At 44.9% G+C, this 16,609-nt stretch overlaps 1 protein-coding gene across 1 annotated transcript in view; it reads right to left on the bottom strand.

Annotated features, from left to right (window-relative positions):
• LOC120849753 (tetratricopeptide repeat protein 7B) overlaps window positions 1-16,609 on the bottom strand; it is a 32,070-nt gene that overhangs the window by 5,442 nt on the left and 10,019 nt on the right. The window contains exons 9-17 of the mRNA XM_040221972.3: window positions 16,406-16,543; window positions 15,641-15,724; window positions 14,058-14,138; window positions 12,588-12,790; window positions 7,533-7,605; window positions 6,669-6,829; window positions 6,182-6,298; window positions 2,921-3,012; window positions 1,248-1,525 (exon numbers count right to left, since the gene is read on the bottom strand). Of these exons, the coding sequence (XP_040077906.2) occupies window positions 1,248-1,525; window positions 2,921-3,012; window positions 6,182-6,298; window positions 6,669-6,829; window positions 7,533-7,605; window positions 12,588-12,790; window positions 14,058-14,138; window positions 15,641-15,724; window positions 16,406-16,543 (1,227 nt within the window). The remainder of the gene's footprint in view (window positions 1-1,247; window positions 1,526-2,920; window positions 3,013-6,181; window positions 6,299-6,668; window positions 6,830-7,532; window positions 7,606-12,587; window positions 12,791-14,057; window positions 14,139-15,640; window positions 15,725-16,405; window positions 16,544-16,609) is intronic.

Below are 16,609 nucleotides of genomic sequence, written 5' to 3'. Positions count from 1 at the left end.
CCTTTAGCTTTACGTCTCAATGAAACGTTTCAAATGGCTCACCACCTGAATTTATAGCGCTCGTAGATCTCGCTGCATCTAGGAGTGCAATATTCCTCGAACTTTGTCACAAGGACGACATAGCTTGCCCTTTCTTCTTCCGTCAGCCTAAAGGTGTTGAAGAGTTCGATGGCTTCAGCACCTGCGACGTGGAGGAAAATCGCTGCCTTCTGTTTATCATTGTGTGCCTTGGCCGGTTTGCTAGCGGCCAGGTAGAGCTCCAGGCGTTACTTAAACTTGTGCCAGTTGTCGGCTATGTTTCCAGAGAGCAGCAAATCATCAGGTGGACAAAGTCCTTCCACGGCCAGACGAAGGAAGACCCACTTCTGACACCGTGTATCATGGACAACGCAAGACCATCATGGCGAGCAGTGGAATATCACTTTATCCTCCTCTACTATTAGTCTGCGTATATCTCATGCTGGTATATCCCGATACAAGTAGCAGCTATACCAAAAGTAGAAATTTTGATAAAGCCAAGAGAAGTTGCCACTCGCCCAATAAATCTACCCGTCTCGTCGAAATCAGTGTCGGAGCAGTAGACACTTCTATTCGGCAAACACATTTTTATTGCTCCGACAGAGGCAGCTAGCTCTCCCTTGCCATAGCCAAAATTGCAAAGATTTGCAATTACAACTATGGCACGATGCCTTCTCCCTGAGGAACTTTTGACTAGGGTTCTGCATTTTCGGTAAATCTCGATAGATCCTGAAAGGTAACCCATATTGTCAGAAATATGCTGGTTTTGCTAAAATTGGGAAAAATCGAGGAACCGCAAGTTTAGAGATGTTTTCGGAAAAGAAATACCCAAGCTTCGCTAGAAGAAAGTTTTTATCTACAGCTTAATTTTGTGCTGATTTGAAATGCAGCTCCCAGCAGACTGTGAGAGGCTGCTCGAATTTCTTTAAAACCACACACCTTGTTTCTTTTGCTTATTAGTACGGGGTTCGTTTTCCAAGTATTCGGGTCACTCATCTGATCCAGGAGGTTTGGAAACCCATGCCAGTCTCCTGTTCTTCTTAACACGAGCCCCGACAAGCACCAATCTTTTGCCCGAAGCCAAGAATTGACACCAAAAAACACTCAAATCCATGAAAAAAAAAAAAAAATAAGAAAAAAAAACCCCTCGAAAAACAGGAAACTTTATTTGTGACTTCTCTGTCTCCCCTCTCCAAACGGAGAGAAATAAAGAGTTTGAGTTGACTTACCAGGACCATGAGCTGGTGCGAGAGCGGGTAGATGTTGGAGGCCTCCAGGATGCAGGCCTCGGCTTCGGAAAGCTGCTCCATCTTGAGGTACAGCTCAGCTATGAGAAGCCACACCTGCAGCTGAAGCAGCCACAGGGCCTGGGGGCCCCGCCTGTTCCGCCCGGCCTCCGTGCCTCCCCCGCCATGGTGGCCCGCCCCCACGACGGCCCCCGTGCCCCCCGGGGACAGGGCCTCGGACAGCGCCTGTTCCACGCGGGCTGCCGCCGCTATCGAGTGGCCTGCGAGCGCGGTGGGGCACGAGGATCGTCAAGCATCGCACGGGAATCGCCCTACAGGTGCGGCGGAGCACAAGAATCGAGAATCTCACAATAATCACCAAACATCTGCTAGATTCATCAAGAATTACACAAAACTTACAAAGAATAGCACAAGAATTGGTAGGAATTTCGCCCAGAATCGCACAAAAATCCCCAAGAATGAGTAAGAATCACCAAGAATCAAACAATTAGCAAGAAACAAGAACTGGTAGGAATCTGCCGAATTCACCAAGAATCACAAGAATTGGTACAAATCACCCAGAAGTACAAAAATCACCAAGAATTGCATAAGAAAATTAAATCATTTTTCTTTGGCTGGTTGGGTGAACTTCTATACTGCGTGTCGCTAGTGTGCAGTGCAGGCAAAGGCAACGCCAGGTAAAGAGAGAAAGGGGCGAGCACCAGGAAGGCGGGATGGAAGAGGAGGGGGGCAATGGAGGGCGAGGGGAAAAAGGGAGAGCACTAGGAACATTAGAGGAGAGGAGGTTTCTCTCTTCCTCCGCAGCTTTCCTAGTACTTGCCCTTTATCCCCTCGCCAGACGTTGCCTTCGCCTGTACTGCACGAAACTAGTGACACGGAGTATAGTGACACAACGTTTGCAAGCATGCCATGTCATGGATAGATGGAAAAGAACAAACATATGTAGTACCAGAAACAAATATAACTTCACGGATGGAACATACCTCCTTGTTAATTTTTAGCTCGACATAGTTATACAGAATGTCAAATGTTCACAAATGCAACCGTCGCCCGACTATACACCTGAATAAATATCACAGTACACACGATAAAGGCACTGCTTCGAGTGAACAATTCACCCTTTTCGAAATTCAGTATCGCAACTTCGATTGCTACTAGGTGCACGGAATCTGTCGTGCTAATGGCGGCCTTCTGGTGGCTGATGAAGTTCAAAACATACACCTCAGTGAATGACACAAACCCTGTGCATTTGCATTGGCCCACATTAGCACAATGCGACGCATGAAATGGATACAAGCGCTGCAGCAAAAAACCTTTTGGACTCGCGTCCAATCAGTCTTTTGGCACACACCAAGTTACAGTCCACCGACTAGTGAATTACTCTGGTCAGAGCTCGGTACAGACCGCTTGTTTTTTTTACCATCGAAACTGAAATGAATCGAGAAACAGCTGTATGGAAAAGAATACATTCTCATCTGTCACATATTGTATGGAAGTGACGATACCCAATGAAGTGCTACATTTTCATTATTGCCATTAGTACGGCAAAAGTTGTGACTTCTGTTTCAACCACTAGATGGCAGTGAATTTCAGGAAGGGTCCAAGAGCGACGGCATATCAAACCAACCCGTCCTGTAAGGGACAAGAGGTCGTACCGGATTCCCGATCGGAGAAGTCTGCCGACCGAACGTGGAAGGAACCGCGGTTGCAGCTCGTCACCCTCTGCAGCCCTGTGTGAGCAAAATCGCTGCACCAAAATGCAAAGGTTAGAGGCCCGCAGAAGACTATGCCATTTAATTTTTATTTGTTGCAGACATTTCTAAAAAAAGCAACTGAGCCTTTACAGGTAGCAATTAATGGAGGAGGAGGAGACGAGAGTGCGTGGAGACGCCAGAGCGCAGAAACCCTGAATTAAGATACACTTTAAAGCTTGCATTTTTGAACACAAAATGTGTTTTAGGGGAAGACACTGTTCTTGGAACGTTTTTCTGTCATTTCTGATCTAATTTTTATTACATTTTCACATCTATTATAAGTTCTTGTGCTCAGCACAAACATAAGCTCAATTTTTCCTGTTACTATAGTCTTCAAAAAAACCTAAACTTTATCACAAATGTTTTTACCCAGCTTTTTTTTACAATACAGCAAAAACCTTATATAACAATAGTTACAAGTTATAGTTTTAGCATCACTCTCAAAAAAGTAATCACAAGTTAAAAACTTTTCTAGTTATAATTAGAAATGAGTCATTATAATCTTTGCCAATTAGAAAATTTTGTAGGTAACATTTTTTAGAAATAGCAGTTTTGTTGCACTTTCTAAATTTTTAAATTAGAAAGTGCAAATTAATAATGAGAAAAAAGGAAAAATCTTTTCACAACGTGCTTTTAAACATCCTGGATATGAAACTCTGAATCAATATAGCTGCAGGGTGATTCAAGGAGACGGCAGGCTCTTTAAATCGACCGGAAAATTCGGTTTCTTAACCTATCGCGCCACGACTTTGTGCAGCGTTGCCCACAGATGGTGCATTTTTGTTTGTAAAATTTGCAAAGAGCAAACTTACCTGAGGATAAAGAAAGAAAAAGGCTTAGCTCCTATGGAAACGCAGCGACGCCACCGGTCTTCAAACAACACGGCGCCGTTTCGCACGGGAGACAAGATATGGCGCAAGCGGTTACGACGCCAACTACCGCCAACGAACGCGCAGACGATGCCGAGAACCAGCGTATTTAGCAGACAAGAAACTGCAGTTCCTTGTTGTTACCGCGCCTGTTTTTGTTTCTGCGACTGTCGCCGCCTGCGGAACGCACGCCGCTTTTGAGTCGAAAAGATTGTCCGCTAAAGACGTTGGCTCTCGGCGCCGTATGCTCGTTCGTTGGCGGCGTTTGTTGCGCCATCTCGTGTCCCATGCGAAACGGCGCCGTGTTGTTTGACGACCGGTGGCGTCGTTGCGTTTCCATAGGAGCTAAGCCTTTTTCTTTCTTTATCCTCAGGTAAGTTTGCTCTTTGCAAATTTTACAAAGAAAAATGCACCATCTGTGGGCAACGCTGCACAAAGTCGTAGCGTGATAGGTTAAGAAACCGAATTTTCCGGTCGATTTAAAGAGCCTGGTGTTTCCTTGTATCACCCTGTATATAAGTGTCCACATCCTGAGTGTAGTACAGGAAGCTTTCGAAAAATCAGAACCGCGCTTTTGGCCCAGGTAAATAGACTGTGCATCGCAGAAAGTTCAAACTCGGTGAGGATGTGACGCTGGCGGTTGGGATGGAATGCAAAAGTTTGAGGAGAGGACATTGCCTTGATCAAAAAATAAATGAGAAAAAAAAAAAATTACATATGAACCGATGTCCATTCAAACCTGATATCGTTAAAACAAGAAATGACACTGTGGGAGCATGTAGCATCTATTTCAGTGAAAAAAATTTCTCTGCAAAAAAGAGGATATTGTTTTCTTTCTCGCTATCAAGTTTTTTTTCACTGAAATAGATACTGCAGGCGCTTTTAATCATGGCTCAATACAGGTGCTCAAAGTGTCATCTCTTGTTTTGACAACATTAGGCTTAAGGTCTATTCACACGATGCATCTTGTTGGCGAATCTTGTGTCGCAAAACTAGGTTTCGGGAAACAGATTCCCCGTCTGAACGCGACCGAAAGAGTGGCGCGCCTCCGAAAAAAGTGGCGCGTCTTCCTCGCTTCTGGAGCAATTTTTCGCTGAAACCTCACCGGGGACTGTCAATCACCCGAAGAAGAAACGCGGGCGCTGCCAATGGCCGCTCGACTTTGCTATGACGTCTGACCTTCGAGGAGGAGCGAGCTTTTGGAGGAGTCCGATTTTCGGCCGATTCGGTATCCGAGCCAAAGCCGAGAGAAAATAAACAAACATGGCGAGCGACAAGCGGAGGAGCGGTGCGTACGGGCGACGTCCTACTCGGCGTTAGGTGTGTGAACGGCGCCCACAGGACGGGTTGGTGGCGCGGTACAGATTCATCAATAGTTGCGACGAGTGCAAGCACCGGATATAAACCTGGTGACTGGGAATAACTTTCTTTATTAGCGGTGCAAAAATGTCCGAAATGCTTCGAGATCATCTGCCTGTTCTTTGACGTTTGCATTCTTTCCCGGGTTTGGCAGGACTAGTAAACCCAGTGAGCCGAATCTGACGAAGTTCTTTGAGCGGTATTAATAAAACAGACTGCCTCTTCACACTGTGCGTACTTCATATCATTTTGATGAGAAATGCTTGGTATTCCCGGTGCAGATGACAAGGTTTGGCAAAATTCTCGTGAGTCAATACGTCACAGGTTTCGCGCGTCAAACTCCACGTGTGAACAGGCCGATTTCGCGAAATCTTGGTTTTGCTAAACTGTGGCGCGTTGAAAAGATGCATCGTGTGAATAAGCCTTCAGCTGGACGTCGACTCGTAAAGAAATTTTGTTTTTCTCAATTATTTTATGATCCAGGTGAAGTCACGTTCTCAAACTTTTGCGTTCTATCCCAACCGCTAGCGTCGCATTCTCACGAAGTTTGAGCTTTCTGCAATGCTTATAGTTTACGCGAGCCGAAAAACACGGTTCTTGTTTCATGGGAACCCCCTGTACTTACAATTTATGTTGTTTGTAACTTAGATTTAAAAAAAAAAAGTTATACCAGGCGGTTGCGAAAAAAAAAAAAGAAAAACACTAAAAAGCATTACACCCATAGGGGACATAAAGATTTCACAGGGTTTCAATTTACCACCTCAAGATGTCAGTAAAGTGCTTTGCCGACTGAGCTATCCAGGGCCGGTGGTCAGATACACAAGAGCAAAGTCCTTGGCACGACACGCGAGGGAGCAGTCACTCGCTATGCCCTCTTCTTTGCGACACAGCATTGTAGAGGTTACAAAACTGGCGACAGAACCCACAAACCTACCTCTTCAGCTCAGCTTCGTAGTAGGCCTTCCACTGGAGTAGCATCTGCTTGCTGGTCAAGAGCGCTTCCTCGGGCCCGAGGCAATAGTCTTCGAGGTGGGCTTTGGTGTACATCAGGCTGCAAGCCATGTGAGGAAGAAACGCACATCACAAAATGTTTTACGCCCACGCCTTCAACGGACGGAGTGGGCTACACACTACAGTCACTAACGTATGCGTCAGAGTAACAGTGCTTTGGGCATCTCAGTGCTTGCAATCACTGTCGCTGGTTATCCGAAGCTTTATCTGAAACCGCAAAAAACGCTTTTCCGCCCCCCGGAAATTTTAGAGCAGACCGCGACGATTGCCAATTGCCCACGCTCTGCACTACCACAAAATCCCGTGCACTAAAAATTCAGAACTGTCTCCTAGCTCCCGTTCCTAATTTCCCACAGGCCCGTTCGGTGGGTCTACGCTAACCCCGGGGTGCTGCAATGTGAATTCCTTACTTGAGGCAGTCTGGGTATTCCTCCAGGGTAGCCGTGACGAGCTGCAGCGCCTCGGAGTGCTGCTTCTGCGCCGACAACAGCAGCACCAGCAGGTGCAGGGACGGCAGGTGCTCGGGGTTCAGCTCCAGGGCACGCTTGGCGTGCAGCACTGCGTTGCTCAGCTGCATTGCACACAAATGGCCAAGCAGGGTTCACATTAAGCTCTTTGAAAGATACATAGTCAGTCAATCAATCGATTAATTTTATTTCTCTCTGTCACCGACGTAAGGGCAGTTAATTGACGAAGCCCTTGCTTCCACTTTATAAAGTACTGGATAAGATGAAAATGGCTCTCCTTTTAAGACTGACACCCAAAGCAAGGCGGTGCAGGACTCGGTATGAATTGTGCGTGGTGATGTAGCAGAAAGCAAACGCAAGAACTGATAGCACACACTCCACTTGTTGGTCTCGAGCAACATGCTCCGAAACATTCGCAAGTCGCGTTACGTCGAAGCGTCTACAATTCGGCGCACAGCAGCAACTTTACAGCCTAATGCACTTGGTTAGTGTTGCCTCAATGTGACGCAATACTAACCACGATTTTTAATAAAACATTGCAGGCAAATAACCTGTGAACCTCCTTTTTAATTGCCTTTTCAAGGCAAACATTCCATCCATTAACCGTGATGATGATGATAGTTGATAACAACAATAATGAACCATTGTGAGATATGATTCTGCTGCCTTTGCATACGAGCTCGTGTAGTAGGATCACTGTTGACACCTTGGTGCTTTTCTTGAGAAGCCGATATAGGATGCAACAGTAAACGAGCTAAATTTCGCTGCTGCCAACGGGTCACTGAGTCTCGGTAGGTAATTCCTTACCTGTCGGACCTCGGCATAATGCAGAGCTAGGTGGAACTCGGGCAGGTGGTAGTAGGGGTCTGCGCTCTGTGCCCTGCACGAAATGCAATCACACATCCCTCTCGTTGATGACAACACAATGTGTGGAGGCTTTTAACGAAACCATGCCACTAAGCAAGCCATGCCTTAAAGCAGTGGTTCTCAAATAGGGGTCCGCGAAGGCATTCTAGGAGGCCGCGAACCCTTGCCTCATCAGTCAAGCCCAGCAATGAAAGTTACTGAGAAGAAACGTTCCAATTTTCGGGTGAGCTTTGTCGTGTGTACGTGAACTAGAGAAGTCTACTTCACACTAGCCCTTACTTATATCCATTTATTAAATAATTATCATAATTGACCTATACATTTGCCTTCCCCTCATTACGAATGGGATTCTCCATCACCTCCGCCGATCCACAAAAGGTCCGCAAAACATCAGTGGTTGAGAACCACTGCCTTAAAGTAAGGACACTTCTGCTGTGTTGCAGCTGGAGGACGGAAAAATACTTCCTGCAATTGCAGGTAAGGATTCAGATGACTGGCAACCACGACTTAGTGCACCAAGTATCTATATATGAAAAGTGTAAATACTAAGTGGACAAAACTAACCCGCAAGTTGAGATTTAAATATGTTCAAAGAGATGGAGCCGATCAGAGCATATCAGTAGAAAAGAGAGTAAAGGAAACTGAGAGGAAATTGTGAGAAGAGAGAATGCAGGGGAAATCAGCTTTAACAATATGCAGGGCACAAAAAACAAGAAATAAAGAAGGAACAGCTGTATGATAATTCAGTGCGGAGCTCTTTGCTGTTTGAAGCTAAAACGGGGGTGCTAAGAACGAAAACGTATAGGGCTAAATTCTAGAAAATAGACACTCTGTGCGACGTATGCAACCGCGAAAGGGAAACTATAGAACATGTAATTTTAAGGTGCACAGGGCTTCGTCCCACCCTCTTGGGGAGGATGATTACGGATTTGAAGGGGGCACTGGGTTTTCCGGACATAGATGGACGGATGCATAGGGGAAGAATTGCGGTAACTAAGAGGAGATTAGAAGATTGGTGAAAAAGACCTAGGGAAGGATAAAAAAAAAGAAATACAAATAACAATAAGCAATAAAATCACTTTGAAAAAAAAAGGGGGGGGTCTGTTATAACAAAATTTATACAAATTAAAAAAAAAAAAAGAAGGGATGACGAAATGCTAGGCTAGGTGGCACAAGCTGCCACCCGTTACGAATAGGGATGCCGCGAACTTTTTTCGAATCGAAGTTTCGATGATCGAATCAAGCGGTCGAAAGGTTCGAAAGATTTCGATTTTTCAAATTTTCTACATCGTAAAATTCGACGGAAGTCGAATTTTCGAACTTGTTGAGCTAAGAAGTTTGACGCTTTTCGAACCGTCGAACTTATTACGCTAAGAAATTCGATCTTTTTCGAAGTTTCGAACTTATTGCGCTGCAAAGTTCGATGCTTGTCGGACTTCCGAACTTGACTGACCAAAAAATTCGATGAATTTCGAACTTATTTATCAAGAAAATTTGAAAAGTTTCGAACTTTCGAATCCTGAAAAGTCAGAATTTCGACGAACTTTGAACTTTTAGGGTACAAGTTCGACGCTCGTCGAACTTCGAAAGGCCAGCGGACGGTTTCATTTGAATTCAAGTATGAGGTACATTCGTAGTTTTTTTTCTCGAACTTTTGCATGCGGTGCTGCGTTCCTTACGAAAGACAATGGCGTTTGTTTCAATGTTCTGGCATGCTTAGTTTTAAAGAAATAAATTCCCAAAGGGGCGAGGAAGGACGACGGGTTTTTGACGATTATCGTTTGTGCCAGATTTGAAGCGCGCTGTAGCCGAAGCTATTTGTGGTAAAGATGTTATACTTTTTTAAGAATGATCTATGTATAGCCTAGGTAAGTGCCGTCTTAAGATGTGATTATTGTTATTCAACGTGAGTTTCGAAGAAATGTCCAAACATGTATCTACATGCAATTATGCCCTAAACTTGATATTTATTTTCATCTCAGTTGTTTGAGGTATCGCATTTAAATTAACACCACAGACAGTACATATCATTGTCATCTGCAGAATACAAAATAATGTATTTATTGTTTTTTCACGTTAAGGAATAAATTAACTCATGGGAGAAGATTACTAATAGTGTTCAAGTTCAGCACGTCATTAAAAGAAAACTTTTTTTTTTTTTTTTCGCTTCACGATCCTGGGACGTGTTTCTTTTAGCCTGTACACATTTTGCTAAAAGAAACTTGTTTTGAAGTTCTGAACCTCTGAATACGCAAGAATACAACACTTCCGGCGAATTCTTGATAGTTTTTTTTTCTCCACCTTTTTATCCTTGCATTTATTTATTTATTTATTTTTTTACTATTGGCACAGGTATTTAGGTCGAAAAGACATAGCTTTGAACTTCCGAACCACTAAGCATGTGACGAGTAGTGCCCCCCCCCTCCCCTCCCCCCCGCTACCCTCTTACCCCCCTTTTTCCTCTTCCGACGCCACTTGTATGGTAGAACGCTCCTCGACCTCGAGTTGTGTCGGCTTTTTGCGAGGCGATTCTCCCGTCCCAGAAAATAAACCTCCAGGACAATTACAAACTTAACTTACTGTATCCCAGCGTCACTCGGGCGGCGTTCGATCGGATTACTATCAGCGTGGAAGGGGTGGCGAGGTAGTTTACCAGGTCGCTTTAAGGTTTTTCTGAGCCTCAACCTCCTGCTCGCCCCTGGCCGTTTCGAACTGGATGAGTCTCGTAAAACAGTGTGTTCGTGCGATCACTACTGCGTGATGGAGGTTAAAGACGCCCCCCACCCCCAACCCCACCCCAGGCTGGCGGTCACAATTACTGATCTATGGTCACACGTCACTCTGCACTGGCAAATATTCCAGCACATCCGGGACACTCTTTGTCTCATTTAATTGCCTGACCAACTTCGCAGAATCTAGATATCACACTCTAACTTTTCTAAACTTAATTTTGTGAAAACCAGTGAGTCGTAAAAACGTTATTTGAAACAAACTGTGGAGGAACTTGAAAACCGGACTTCGAACTTTAAAAACTTGGACTAGAAAAAAATTCAAAATCTTCAAAGTTTTTTTGTTTTTCGAATTTAGCGTTAAAAGAGAATCGAAACCTTCGAACTTTTCGAATTTTATGCAGAAAGAAATTCGAAATTCTCGAATTGTTCGAACTTCATGTCTATAAAAATTCGAAGCGTTCGAAGTTGTCAAATTTTGTTCCCAAAGAATTTCGAAATCTTCGAATTTATCGAACCTGAAGAAAAAAAAAATATTCGAAATATTCGAATCCGAAATTTTAGAAACCGTGAAAGCTTCGAACTTTTCGAATTCGAAACTGCACTGGGATCGAAAGCTGCGAATTTTTCGAATTCGAACCTTGGTCGGTACGAAAATATCGAAATTTTTCGAAATCGAACCTCAGTTCGCTTCGCAAAACTCGAAACCTTTCGAAATCGAACTTGGGGTGGTTCGCGACATCCCTAGTTACGAAGGGTATAGCCATTGACTCCATAAGTGTGACTTCATGGGTCCAAACAAACCATTGCTAGGGTCGTTGTTATGGACAAATACATGTGGCTAGGTTCCGCTATGAAAACCCGACCGTTCAAAAATCAGGAGTAGGATTCAAACTTCTGAAAATCACAGATATAGAAAGCTTGAATGTCATATATGTTTCGACAGAAGTGTGCCGCTAATCGCTTGTTTCTGAAATATTTACGACTGCAACTTCCGGTCCTTAAGATGCCTGCAGCAGACGACGAATGCAAGAAGTATGCCGTCTGCCACATGCCCACCGGCCAAGCCGGCGCCGGCGTATGAATTATGTGAATAAAGGCGATGTTCTGAAATTGCATTTGTTTGAAATATAATGAGTTTCAGACACTTATAAGAATTCATAGTGGGATGCGATGCGATGATGCGATGGTGTGATTCGAGATGATCGTCTGCCAAAAAATTGCATTGCACACGTGAGAAAAGCACTTCAGGCGATCGGTTGAGATCCCAAATTTTGTTTGCGGACTCGCGCTATGGGAGGGTGCTTCGTACCTGGTTGTAACCATCGCGTGGAGAAAGATTCCTGCAGTTTCTTAAGATTTCCGCAAGACCCCAAAGCACAAAAGAACTGGATAAAAAAAAAAGCATAAGGTGATTTTATTACGGATTGTACTCGCATCGCGGGTTCGATAGAGATCCTCACCAAAAGAGCGCATCCACAAAATTTGATGTACACCAAGGAAAAAAAATACTGCGAAATGGCGATAGACATGCAATTCTTTAATAACCTGACAACCTCAATTATAATAATAACAAACGATTTACCTCGACGGCGTACGATTTGTTTCTCATGCCGGCAATGCACTTCAGGTCGGCGTCATAACTGATCTGCATGGCGTGGTTTGATTTGACGGCATTTTCATCCCTCTGAACTAAGCTGGGTAGGAAAAAAAAACGCACATTGCGGAGGCCTCTACGGCCATGGCGATGCACTGTTTTTGTCGCCCGTTTACCGATGCAATTCAATGAAGACACCCGCTGCAACAGAGGCCAGCGAACCTATCGTGTTGTCTGCTACCAAAGCAAAACGGAGTGTAATACTTCAGAAATGGCTTTCATCGTTGCAATACGATACTGAGACGACAAGAACATCTTCGTAATTAGATATCAAGAAGTTTCGTTGCTTACAAAAAATTATTTACTTACTTGTAAGCAAAAGTCTAGCCTCATGTGGAGTCTCCATGCATTAGTCCATAGCAACGCCCCTAGCAACGGTTTGTTTGGACCCAGACGCCATGTTGTGACGTCATCACTTACGGGGTCAATTACCATCCATCCATCTATGGTCCAGGCGTTGGCACTCTAAAGCATAGCTCATTCAGTGCCTCTAGAACAACCAAGACACGTGTTTCGACGCGACACCATCAAGACAGAAAGTGAAAACAACACCGGTGTCTTTGCAATGCCGCTGTACACTCCAAGCCTCCTCCCTGTGTGTGGGCCCACCTGAGGAAGCACTGGAAGGCGGTGGCCTTGTGCTCTGCCCGCCTGCTCTGCGGCCGGCGCTGGTCGGCCATCAGGGCGTGTCCCACGCCCAGCACCAGGTGGCACTGTGCCAGCAGGCTCTGGGAGTGCTGCTTTTCCCTGCTCAGGGCCTCTTCCGCAAACTCCACCCCTTCCTCCACGCTACCCAAGTGCTCCAGGCACACCTGCACACAGAGGACGACGCCCGCTCAAACTGCACAGCGTGCATGCCTGCCGTAAAAGCCCGTACAAACTCCCTACCCCGAAAGATCGTCCATCCCATTGTACGGCGATGGCCATTGCTGGCGAGGTTTTGCAGCGGATCCCGAGTTCATTTCGTGTATGCCGTGGCCTGCTAAATTTGGCGGGAAAATTTCTCCGCAAACTTCCGCAGGACTGCCGTGATATCCCGAGACATAGCCCACCTAAATTCAAAAGCAAATCAAGTGCAAATAAGGGGTAAACGAACTTTCGGTGTGCGATCAAAAAAAAATGTCGAAACAAATGCGAGTTTTAGATTTTGTGACCTGCGAAACTTGCAATTGCAGGGAGGGGCGATGAACCAGAGACGACTGTCCTTTCTAGTCAGCAATGTTCGCTCATCTCCCGTCGCGGTTAAGTAACACCATTTATGCGGAGGTCACCATTGGCCAGGGCCCTGCAATTATACTAGAAGTGGGCTATTTTTCTGCGTTTTCGAAAGAATAGCAAATCGTGCTAAAAATCGGGGGTGGGGCATTTTTCGGGATGATACCGTAAGTTCACTAAATTTAAACACGGGCAGTGTAACTGTGTACAGCAGTGTGCAGCGTCTCTTGGCCGTCACTGCGGTGCTTTTGCGGAGCACGGCAAGGAACTGGGAAATTCTTCTCCCTAAATATTCGTAGGTCATAAATTCCAAAACATTGTCCGCACCTCGATTGTCTTTAGACATCACGCAATGGCCAACGTATTGCGTCAAGCATGCCATCTGTTACCGGTACAAACCCACGATAGGCAAGTTTGTGGCAGGTTTCTGCGTATTTATCGCAGTGTGAAACGTGAATCTGCTGCGTCTGCAGGCTGCAGTGTCAGTTCCCGCAACGCAGGAGTTCGTAGTGAGTTCCCGCGTGCTTATCGCACCACAAAACCCGAGCTTGCCATGCCTTTGATTTGCAGTATCGGCTCCTGTGTCATCGAGTTCATGGCGAGAGCCCCCCCTCCCCCCCACCCCTTATGTCTTTATCACCCATTTTTTATAAAATTTTGCTGTTGCATCCCCACAAAGATCACCCACCCAATATTTTTCACACTTTATCTATTCACTATAGGCGAGCATCTATTCTGGATTTTACGGTAGACAGCAGCAAGGTCCCTTGAACGTTCGTCCAACCCGTTTTTCCGAATGCGCACTGCCCAGAGATCCGGGGCGTTCCGTGGAAGTGAGCAAAGGGGCGAGGAATGATCCCCCACCTTGGCAGCCAGCAGGCAGGGGAAGCTGTTGTGTGGCTGAAGACGTGCACACTCCTTCAGCATCAGGCAGGCCCTGGAGAACTGCAAGGACAAAAGCACAGTGACCACAACCGCACATTCTTGACTAAAGCAAGCCAGTCGATTCAATCTGCTAAAACAAGCTACAGGAGAAGGTGCAGGTTCAATGCGGGGTGATGTATTCCACCACCTTCAAAGGACCACAAAACAACCTTTTCTGCTCTGGCTAAGTGGCGCACACAGTATCATCATTTATCATCATTTATTTTCCTTGAGGGCCCCAGGGGGCATTATACAAGGGAGTGAACACACTAAAAACATCAACAAAAATAGTTAATAAAAAACACGCTGTAATCTATACTTGTATTTCAGAAAGAAAGAGGTTAACGGCTGCAGCAAACTTGTTAGTATCAGTCATGTTTACAATGAGGTCAGGTAATGAGTTCCAATCGTCAATAGCAGATGGTAAAGTCGACATTTTATAGGAGACAGATGACGAAGTAATTGAGCGCAGTTTACATGAGTGGTCAAAACGAGGAAAAATACGGTAGGGAGGTGATAGTAGAGAATCTTTTAGATGGTTGTTGTGGTAAAAGATTTTGTGAAGAAGAGTGAGACGTGACACCCTTCGACGTAAAGAAAGTAAGTCAAGGTTAGCTGATTTGCGTAATCCTGATATGCTAGTGTATGGGGAGTAGTCAGAGTAAATAAAGCGAAGACCTCTGTTTTGAACGGATTCAAGGTTGTTAGTTAGATATGATTGCCATGGTGACCATATGGATGAAGCAAATTCAAGTTTAGATCTGACCAAGGTCGTATAAGCTAGTAGTTTTACTGAAGGTGTAGCTAGTCTGAGGTTACGGCGAAGAAATCCGAGAGCACGGTTAGCATCGGCAGTGACAGCATTTATGTGAGTAGTCCATGACAGATCAGAGGTCAGGTGAACGCCTAGGTATTTATATGAGGAACAGATAGCTACTGGGATAGTGGAAAGGTGACAAGAAAAGGATGAAACATGTGAACTGCGGGTGAATGATAGAGATTTACATTTATTAAAGTTTAAAGTCATTTGCCATTTGTGGCACCACTGAGTTATAAGTGCGAGGTCATTCTGCAAAATTTGATTATCGTGGTATGAATTAATAGGTCTATAAATTACACAGTCGTCGGCGAAGAGACGTATTGAAGAGGATATGTTGAGGTAGAGATCATTAATGTATATTAAAAATAGAAGTTCGTGTTTCTCTTAGGAGAAATCCCTCGCACTCTTTTCTCGTCCTCAGCTAGACATTTCTCTCCCAACCAGACAGTCTCTTCTCTTAACACAACAAACAAGGGTACTAGTAGGCTGCAAGGCTTTGGGACCCTGAAACCCTGCACAGTCTTTCTGACAAGATAGTGTCGTGTAGGAAAAGGGGCCTATTGCCAACTTCCAGTTTTCGTTTCACAGTTCCTTGGAAGGCTGGCGTACAAAACTGCTCCCACACGAGACCACTCCTGATCCAGTGGTGATTAAGCTGTCAGCTCGTCCAAATCTTAACGTCTATGAGAGACAATGAACTCACCTTGCCGGAAGACAAGAGTGCCAATGAGAACTGCATCCACACGTGGTACTCCTCGAACGCAAACTTCATGGCTCGCTCAAACGACTGGTGTGGCACAAGATCCAAAAAGGTGACAAAGACAAAGAATAAGCTACGCTGCGAATCAATGCCAGTGATACTTTCAGCTTGCGGTTACGAGTCGCCATATTTGGTGAAAATATGTGTAGAATCAAATATACAACTTAACTTGTAATAGACATGTGCGAACATAGCATTTTTGGAAGATTAAACCGGCTATGCAAACCCTTCGAGGATACCGAATGGAATAATTAAAAGATAACACATGAAAACTGAGGTGTCTTTTTCTTCAGCCGTACTACTTTTCCAAACACACTCTCAAATGAGACGTATGGCAGAATCACTAATGCTACTCTAAAATCAATATTATAAAAAAAAAAAAAAAAAAAAAAAACTTCCAGTAGAGCATGCATTTAGACAGGTCTCTTTTAATAGTTAACACATAATGCCCCAAAAATGTAGACAAAAACTATTCTCAACCTTTCTTGTTTTTAACAACTCGAGGTACAGCAGAACCTCGTCATAACTAAGATTGATATAGCCGAGATACAGAAAAAGCGAAGCGAAGTCAAGAGATACACATAACGCCGGTGAATTCATTTGAGGTAACGATGTAGCAAACATATTGACGTAGCAAAGACAATTTTCCCGAGAAATAGATCTTACAACAGACAAGTTTGCGACACGCGAGTCAACGGCACGGAGTACCTCGCACAGGATCTGGAACTGGCCGAGCCGAGACAGGATGATGGCCAGGAGGTCGTAGACGGCCGTCACGTTGTTGTACGAGTGGATACGCGCGTCCAGGAACTCCGGAGAGCGGTCAAGCACCGCATTCCGCACGGCCTGCAAACACACGAGGTGACCGTGGAAAAGGTTCTCGTCGCACACATTTATGGCGAGGACAACTCG

The sequence above is a fragment of the Ixodes scapularis genome, unplaced genomic scaffold (assembly GCF_016920785.2).
Source record: "Ixodes scapularis isolate PalLabHiFi unplaced genomic scaffold, ASM1692078v2 PGA_scaffold4__175_contigs__length_147842914, whole genome shotgun sequence".
In the NCBI taxonomy this organism is placed as follows: domain Eukaryota; kingdom Metazoa; phylum Arthropoda; class Arachnida; order Ixodida; family Ixodidae; genus Ixodes; species Ixodes scapularis.
Note: the sequence above shows the minus strand (reverse complement) of the source record. Positions and strands in the feature narration are given on the sequence as shown.